Raw genomic sequence first — 9,593 nt, 5'->3', positions numbered from 1 at the left:
AGTCTAAGACTAATCACGGTATGTTAGTTCCCCTGTGAAATAACTGGTTTTGGCAAAGGCTGGTTAATGAAACAAGAAGGGAGGCTGCTGGGGGACTTCCAATAAACCCTTCCCCTCCCTCTTAGAAAGGTAATCAAAAGGGGGCATTTCTTTTACCCGCCTTTGTCCATCGTGGTTGTGATACACGGAGCTGCCTCAGCCATCTCCTAACTTGAAGGGGACGAGCTTGAGGACAAAGGCCAACCTGCTGAGGCTAGTAGGACAGAATGTACAGGTTCATGAAGATGTCATTGAGTTGTTGAATTATCCTGGAATTATTGGATTTCCTATTACAAGAGAAGATAAAATGTCCTCACTACTTATGCCATTTTTGGTTAGGTTTTATGTTGCCCCCATGGGAAAAAAAAATCTTAAATGATAGATCAAGGGTTATTGGTATCTAGAGGAAATAGTTAAAATCAGAGCCCCTGATCTTTTATTTCTGACAGCTGCTGACTGGCCAATATTTCCAATAAGTCCTATGCAAAGGGGACGCTCCCCACAAAAGCACACTGTTGCTTACCAGCTGGCACCAAATTCCTACCAAGGTTTCTTCCCTGGTAAAGTAGACTGGGCCATAGATGGGCCTCGAGGCCTTCCTGGCTTTTGCACATACTGTTTCTCATCCAGAAACACTCTCCCATTCTGCATTCTCCTCCACCCAGCTACTCCCTGTTCTCACCATTGCTCTGAGCAGCTTTCACTGACTGTCAAGTCAGGGTTAATGCCCTTCTAATGGCTTTCCAGGCACCCCAGACTTGCCCTAACTTAGCACTTACCACATTGTATTGCGATTGCCTGTTCACTGTCATGTCCCCTCACTAGATGCCAAGGTTTTGAGGGCTGAAACTGTGAGCATCCAGCTCACTGTCACATGCTTAGGGTCTAATACAACGTCTGACTTATAGCAGGCGCCTGTATGCATTAAATGACTGAATGAAATAAAAGACACGGTAGTGTCAAGCCAACAGTCTGCAATGCTAGCATTTATCTACCATGTTCTGGCCATTACTGTGAAAATGTGGGAGCTGGGTAAGGCCTTGGCAAACCACAAAGTAGAAGTTAATCTTTTGTCTGCTGCCTTCGGTCCTATACTAGTGTTGTTCCACACATCCAATCTTTCACTTTTCTCTCATCATCTTCTTCTCTCTTCAGTTACCCTGAAAATGTTCTAGGTCTGAGTTCTATCTGATTCTTTTAGGTAAAAAAAGGAATGATATTGGAAGTGATCCTAGGAAATAAACATAATGCTTTAAACATTAGTTAAAACTAAATGAAATGACATGTCTCCAATAAGTTCGTAAAAAATTAATGTCAAGAAATTACGATAGAGGAGGAAGCATAAAGCAAGGTGGACTTTCAGTACCCTCATAACATAGTAGGTAGATATTTGTCTACTTTGGTCCCTGGTTTTGGTCAGAACTTTTGGATGATAATCTTATCTCGATACTTGAAGACATATTCGGGTAATGATCTTGGCTAGGTGGTGTGGTGTTAACGTAAAGTCATTAATTTCTTAATGTTGGCCATGCATATACTTTAAAGACTTTTCTTCTGTAGAAGAAAGGGCCCAGTGTTCTGCTAGGTGTAATAATTCTAATAGTAAAAAAAAATTTTTTTGTTTATGGTGGAAGTTACTCATTCAACAAACATTTGGGTTCTTCCTATGTATGTACCAAATACTGTGCTAAGCCCCAGGTAATCAACGGTGAATAAGATACATTGGCTCTGCCCTATCGGAGCTGATAGTACAATGGGGGGAGACAGACTAGAAAATCAATAAATATAAAAGATTTGCTCTAAGTGCTATGAACGAAAGCAACACATTGCTGAGCTAGAGAATAAAGTGTGAGGAGAGAACCTAGTTACAGTGCTCAGGAACAACTCTGAGAAGGTGACATCTGAGCTGAGACTTAAAGGATGAGGGAAGCCAGGTCTCGAAAATAGGGTCATCTTCACTTTAAGTCAGTTAAAAATAAACATCAATCTCTCCAGCCCCAGGGTTCACCTCCCCTCCCAGGATGTACGGGCAATGAAGCCCGCTGCCAGCACTGAAGATGGCGCCGGGAGCCGGTGGGGTGTGCCCGCGCCGCGCTCGGCCCGGACGGAGGGGGTCACGTGGTACGCGCGGAGCATCCTGGCCCCGGGCTCGGCGCCGCGGGGCGTGGCCGGGCGGCGGAGCGGCGTCCCCGCGGGCGGGCAGGCGAGGCGGCGCGGCCAGGTGGGTGCTTTGGCCCGCCCGCCGGTGGGGCCCAGCGGGGCGCGCCCGCGGCTCCCGAGCATGGCGTGCTCCCTGCCTCCCTGCGTGGTGGACTGTGGCACCGGGTAAGAGCCCGCGCCGTCCGCACCCCCCGGCCGCCGGCGCCCTGTCCCTGCCCCTCGGCGCTCGCGGCGTCCCCGGACCCTGGCATCCAGCCGCGGACCCCGGGTCTCGCGCCCTGCAGCCACGCGTGCCGGGCCCGGCGGGGTCGTGACTTCAGCCTGCACAGCGCCGCCCTTTTCCCTCGGATATCCTGCCTTTAGTGGGGCGTCTGTCCAGCTCCACGCGGAGAGGCCCCTCGCCGTGAGGGGGGAGGAGAACTGGGGTGACACCGCGCCCCCTACGAACCTGCCCCGGTTCGCCCACGCCTTCCCCAGTGCGCCGGGTCGGGGTGGACACCCTGGACGCGCAGCCCCACTCTGCACCCCCTGTCGCTAGAGTACCCCCTTATTTAGGTATTAAAGACTGCACACGCCTTGCACGTTACTGCTGCCTCCGCCACTCTTCACTGACGCTCACTCTGTGCCCTCAGGTGCACTTTATTGCTCTCGGCACACCTGCTTATGCAGGTATTTACACGGACCTGCCAACCTGGGGTTCCTCTGCTGTCCACCCTGCTCTTCTCCAGTGTTAAATGGCTCGTTGAGGGGGTGAATTCTTGCTAGCGCTTGCTTCATTTTACATAGATTAGCTTTTTAGCCTAAAAATGATGTGGTTAAAAAGACCACATTTTGAAAAACAGAGTCTAAATTTGGGAAAGGTGGTTTGTGGGATAGTTTTTTTTTTTTTTCTTAACTTTTTGAATTGTGATTGCTTCTAACGTTGTCAAGATCTGCAGCAGAGAACTGAGGAAATGTTCTGTTCTTTCAGTGGGTCGAGCGTAGCTGATCTCAGGAAGGTGATTGCTGAATATACGTGCTGGTAGTTTGGAGATTCAAGATTGCCTGCCAGCCTTATGAATGAAAAAAAAAATTACGGATGAAGTACTTAATAATAGCCTGGAATTAAATTTAGTCTCTTAAAGATTTTCAAGAAGGGATTTTAATCATCTTTGGTCACAAAATATTCCATGGCATGTTCACTTTAGCCTTGAATCTTTTCTGTAGAAAAATCCACTTGGTTTTGGTTTCCTTGACAACCTTGTGGGGGTGTCGTCTTCAGTTTGCTACAGCCCATCCCCTTCCAGTCCTTCTTTCATTTTGCTGCTGGAGCTACCAGTGGTGGTTATAAACTGGGAAAAACTGCCTCTTTGCTTGTGCTAGTTCTTTTCGAAATACACATTTTACCAGAAGTTTTGTGGCTCGCTATTTTAGGAGTTACTTTGCTGCCCGAAATACAAGACAGAATTACTGTGGAGAATGAAACCTCTGGGAGAAACTGTTGGCTCCCTTACTCATTTCCATTGACTCCTTAAGCTCAGTGTTCAACCCGCACCCCCCCCCCCAATCTGGTTGTATCAAGAGTGGAGACAACAGGTGAAAGTGTTTTTATTCCCACATTTGCACGTTAGAATTTTGTTTTTCTATTTTTAGTCTTGTAAAAGGAATTGAAATATAAAGCATTCCTTGCTGGTAGCATTAAAGTAATACCCATAGAGTTTGTAATACCTTTAATATTTGTAAGCTGGGGACCTTACTCATTATTCTTCTTATAAATATCTAAAGTGTGGTGCTCATTTTTGACCTTTTGAGGTAAATGATAAATGTCATTTTGCTCACTCCGAGATAATAACTTCAAAATATCATGCTAGTAGCCCTTGTATTTCCCAGAGAGCTAATACTGTTTTCTGGGTTGAGTTTTACCTCAAAATAGAATACAAAGTGTTAAAATGTAGATAAAGATAAGAGGGACCAAGGAAAAGAATGGGCCTGGGAGATCACCCCTAAACTTGAGGCCAGTGTTGCTGTCATTGGGCCTCACATTTGACCTTAGTCTTCCTGTTTGATATCATGAGGCATTGTCAGGTACGTAATTCTTGTCATCAGGAAGAAAGAGAAGTAACTTTCTCAGGTGAAAAAGCTTTTTCTAGTACTAAATCCTAAAAGGAAAAATTCACTTTGAATTATACTTAGTGGGCATGGGTGATTTTATAGACTGTCTTACACAGTACTTTTTTTTTTTTTAATAGCTAATAAATTTCATCCTGCTAGCCTAGCATCCTCTAATAACCCATAAGAGCCAACTCAGGGAGCACAGTGTGCTGGGAGTCAGGATAATATTGACCAAGAATGACCTCCTTGACCCAAAGATAAAGCTTGTCTATTTAAAGAATATTTCACTACCAGTTTTACTTCTCTTAATCAGACTTTCTTAATGAATATTTTAAAAATATTTTTGCGTTTTTAATTTGAAAATAATTTCAAATCTACTGAAAATTTGCAAGAAGAGTACAAAAAAAGCCCTGCTATATACTCTTCATCCAGATTTGCCAACTACTAACATTTGATTTTTACCAGTTTAAGAAAGAGGTAAGAAATGGTATATCACTGTGGTTTTAATTTGAACTTTTATACTCTAGTGTGGAAAGATGAGCATCTTTTCCTATGATTAAGAGCTGTGTGCATTTTTTTTTTCTGTCCATTTCCCTTGCCTATTTTTTTGTGAGTTTTCTTTATTTTGAGAAGCTCTTCATATATTTGGCTATGTCCAGAGCCCCAGGACCTCTGTTTGTAATGATTTGCTAGGAAGACTCACAGGCCTCAGCATATCATGTTGCTCAAGGTTAAGATTTATTACAGAGAAAGGAGAGGAAGAAAAATCAGCAAAGGGAAGGGGCCTGTGGGGTGAATTCTGTAGGAGACCAGGTACAAGCTTCCAAGAGTCCTCTTCCAGTGGAGTTCGTAATTTCCCCAGCAGCTGAGCCTCTGAGGAGCTTCCCTGTTGTCAAACTTGTTGACCTTTTGGATTTTCCAGATACATAATCTTGTCATTGGCAAGTAGAGATTGTTTTACTTCTTTGTTTCTGTTTCTTGGGACTCTGATTGTTTTTTCTTGATGCACTGCATTGGCCCATCACTCTAAAACAGTGTTAAATGGTATTAGAGTTGCAGGCATTAGTCTTTTGCTCCTGACTTTTTGTCATTTCCTCAATAAGTAAGGTGCTGGCTTTTGGAGGGAGTTATACACATGCACACACACACACAGGCATGCATACACATACACAAACATATCCACACATACATATGCACATAAATATATCTATATATACACATAGGAAACCCTGGTGGCGTACTGGTTAAGTGCTATGGCTGCTAACCAAGAGGTTGGCAGTTCAGATCTGCCAGGCGCTCCTTGGAAACTCTATGGGGCAGTTCTACTCTGTCCTATAGGGTCGCTGTGAGTCAGAATCGACTCAACGGCAGTGAGTATATATACAAATGCATATATATGATGTTGAGAAACAACTAAAAAAAACCAAACCCAATGCCACCAGTTGATTCTGACTCATAGCGACTCTATAGAACAGAGTAGAACTGCCTCATAGAGTTTCCAGGGAGTGCCTGGTGGATTCGAACTGCTGACCTTTTGGTTAGCAGCCGTGGCTGTTAAACACTACACCACCAGGGTTTCTAATATTAAGAAAGTATCCATCAATTTCTATTTTTTGGAATATTTACAACAGGAATGGGTGTTGGTTGTTTTCAGGTATCTTTATCATTCAGTAGAACGTGTAGTTTTCTTTCCTAGCTTTTTAATATGATGGATTTATTAATGGATTTCCTTGTATTGTACCACTCTTACGTTCTGAAATAAACCCCACTTAGGCATGATGCACTTGTGGCACAGTGGTTAAGAGCTTTGGAGAGCTACAGCTGCTAATCAAAAGGTTGGCAATTAAAATCTACCAGCAGCTCCTTGGAAACCCTATGGGTCAGTTCTGTTCTGTCCTCCATATAGGGTAGCTGTGAGTCGGAATCAACTTGACAGCAGTGGGTTTTCTTAGGCACGATGCCTTATTTTTGAATGTGTAGGTGTGATTCTTTTGTTAATATTTTCTTTAATATATTTTAAGATTTTTGAAGCAAAAATAAGAGTGATTGATAGTTTTTGTTTTTTGGTGGATCTTTGTCAGGTTTTGGGGTCAGTGTTAACACTTTATCAAATAGAGAAGTTTTCCTTCTTTTGCTATGCTCTGGAATAGTATTATTGGGTAGTTTTTAAGTAGCATTGGGATTATCTGGGTTTTCAAGTCTTGGCAGAATTCCCCTGTGACACTGTCTAAGTTTAATGCTTTTTCGTGGCAGAGTTCTTATGCTATTCACCCTATCTCTCTCATGTTTGTTTAGATTTTCTCTATTGGGGTCAGTTTTGGTATGTTGTACTGTGTAAAAAAAATCTGCTTCATCTAGATTTTCAATTGTATTTAGATAGTAGTCTCTTGATTTTTGTGTAGTCATGATTTAAAAAAAAATAGCCTTTAAAAAAAATTTCCGCCTTGTGTATTTTTGTTTTCTCCCGTATTTTCTGGTTTGGTTTAGCTATACCTTGTCTAGTTTGTGGACCTTTTTAAAGTATCAGCTCTAGGGTTTTTTAGCTCTATTAGTTTTCTGTTTTTTGACTCATGTATATCTGGTTTTATCTTTGTTTTTCTTCCTGCTTTCCCTTGTTTTGGTTTTTTGTTTTTGAGTTGGTGTTAAGTTTATTTTTTCTATAAAATACTATAAACATTTTGCTGATATTGTTTTTAGTTATAGATATCCTTTAGATTATGACATGGTTTTTCATTATCATTATTTTCAAGAAATTTCCGCGTTTTAGTTTTGAATTTACCTCTTGACTCAATATTTATGTACTAGCATATTTTGAATTTTTAAGTAGAGGAACCTTATTGTTTTTAATTTCTGGTTTTATTACACTATGGCCAGAGAGTGCTATTTGTATTATTTCTCTTCTTTGGACTTTACTGAGCTGTGGTCTTATCAGTTTTGTATACACTTGCAAAGGCAGTATATTCTCTGTTGGTGAGTTCAGCGTTCACTGTATGAACTGTCTTGTTAATTATGTAACTTAGGTCTTCTGTAGTCTTACTGGAGCCCTGGTGGCACAGTTGTTAAGCATTTGGCTGCTAACTGAAAGGTTGGTGGTTGGAACTCACCAGCTGCTCCATGGGACAAAGATGTGGCAGCCTACTTCCGTAAAGATTATAGCCTTCGAAACCCCGTAGGACAGTTTTACTCTGTCCTATAGGCAGTAGATTTGGTTTGGTGAGTATAGTATTACCAGTTTTTGATTCACTTGGTCTACTTGAACTGAGAATAGTATGTAAGGGTCTCCTGTTATTGGTGTGTTTTTCCATACGTCTCCTGTAGTTTCTGCTTTATGAAAGTTTTTGCCGCATTATCGGGCATCTCCCTGCTGATAACTTGCTTCTTTATGTGAGTTGTTGTTTTAGCATTATGAAGCGTTCTTTTTACGTAAGTGGTCCCTGATTTCTTTTTTTGTGTTTTCCTGGCATGTATTTGCCCAATTCTTTTATTGCTATCCTTTCTGAATTGTTTGTTTTAGCCCTGTCTCAAGAACTCGTTTCGTGTTGCGTTTTGCTTCGTTAGCCGCATGAAAAGGTTTTCTTTAAATAGGCGAGCAAAGCCCACTTACATTTATTGATATGAATATATTTGGCCTAAGTTTTACCATATTGATTTATATAAATATAAATCAATTTATCATTTGATTTATATGGTAAAGTTGTACTCATTTTGTTGTTGAGAATATACACAGCAAAACATACACCAATTCAACAGTTTCTACATGTATAACTCATTGACGTTGATTACATTCTTTGAGTTGTGCAACCTTCTCACTCTCCTTTTCTGAGTTGTTCCTTCCCCATTAACATAAACGTATTGCCCCCAAAGTTTCCTGTCTAATCTTTTGAGTTGCTGTTGTCAATTTGATTCCATAGACCATATTTTTACACAAATAACGCATGCCGTCTGTGTTTGTTTGCCAACCGCCTCTTCCCCCATGAGGTCTTTACATAAGCACCACTATGCCAGTTTCTTTATATGTTGCTGTAAAAAAATTAGCATGGCACAGTTACAAAAATACCTCACGGGGGGAGGGAGCAGTTGGCAAACAAATGTAGAAAGTGCACGTTATTTGTGTAAAAATACAGCAGATAGTTCTTAAAAGAGCATAATGGTCAAGGCAGACATTTTTTATTAGTTAAGCTAGGCTATTGTTTTTAAGAAGACTTCAGAGATATTTCTGGTTTAAGGTTTAAAGATTATCTCAAGGCAGTAGTTTCAGGGGTTTATCCAGCTTCCATGGCACCAGAAAGTCTGGAGTCCATGAGAATTGAAACTTCTGTATTTTCCCCCTTTTGATCAGGATTCCGCTGTAGGATCCTTGATCAAAATGTTCAGTAATGATAGCCAGGCACCATCCATTTCTTCTGGTCTCACAGCAAAGGAGGCAATTGTTCATGGAGACAGTTAGCCACACGTTCCATTTCCTCCTCCAATACCTGACTCTCCTTACTGTGTTGCTCCGGGTGAATAGACACCAATTGTTGTGCCTTGTATGTCTGCTTGCAAGCTTTATTACCCCAGGTGCTACCCAGTGAACTGGGAGATAGAACAGAAGTGCTAAACACATTATTAGGCCTATTTACAGATGGCCCATAGAACCTTGACCCTAAACCTCCAAACTGAGGAATCAAATCCCATGAGGTTTTTGGTTGTACATAAGCAGCCTCAGCAGCTACTCTCTGTCTTTTGTCATTGTAAATATGTCTGTCACACAGCTTTTGCCAGTTCAACTTTTTGCAAGTGTACAACTTATTGACAGCAGTTACAGAAATTGGCTGTGTAACCCTGCTGTTAATCAGTGTGATTTTTCCATCCCTGTTAATCTCCATTTTCCCCTCTCTCCCATCCCTGGTGACCACTAATAAACTTTGATCTCTTTATACATTTTTTTTTTTTGTCTTTTGTACATTTGGCTTTTTTTTTTCTTTGCCTTTTTGTATAAGTGAGGTCATAAAATATTTGCCTTTTCATGATTGACTTATTTCACTCGGCGTAATGCGTTCAAGCTCCGTCCATATTGTGGCGTGCATTAAGACTTCATTTCTCCTACTGCCTGAGTCGTATTCCATTGTATGTACATACCACATTTTGTTCATCCATTCATCTGTTGATTTTATTATATTTTAATATAATTTTTTACCATGTAGTCAATTTTATTTGATTAATCCTTTTTTTTTTTGGTGGATTTTATGAAGGATTGCATTTTTGTTCCAATAGCCAAAACCAAAGCAAACCCACGGCCATCGAGTCAATTCCAACTCACA

General features: G+C 41.4%; 1 protein-coding gene across 1 annotated transcript in view; it reads left to right on the top strand.

Moving 5' to 3' along the window:
- Nucleotides 1–2,212: 2,212 nt before the first annotated feature.
- ACTR3B (actin related protein 3B) overlaps nucleotides 2,213–9,593 on the top strand; it is a 129,603-nt gene continuing 122,222 nt past the window's right edge. Inside the window, exon 1 of the mRNA XM_049863358.1 lies at nucleotides 2,213–2,364. Within this exon, the coding sequence (XP_049719315.1) occupies nucleotides 2,321–2,364 (44 nt within the window). The 5' untranslated portion in view covers nucleotides 2,213–2,320. The remainder of the gene's footprint in view (nucleotides 2,365–9,593) is intronic.

Source organism: Elephas maximus, chromosome 20, assembly GCF_024166365.1.
Source record: "Elephas maximus indicus isolate mEleMax1 chromosome 20, mEleMax1 primary haplotype, whole genome shotgun sequence".
NCBI classification, from domain to species: Eukaryota; Metazoa; Chordata; class Mammalia; order Proboscidea; family Elephantidae; genus Elephas; species Elephas maximus.
Note: the sequence above shows the minus strand (reverse complement) of the source record. Positions and strands in the feature narration are given on the sequence as shown.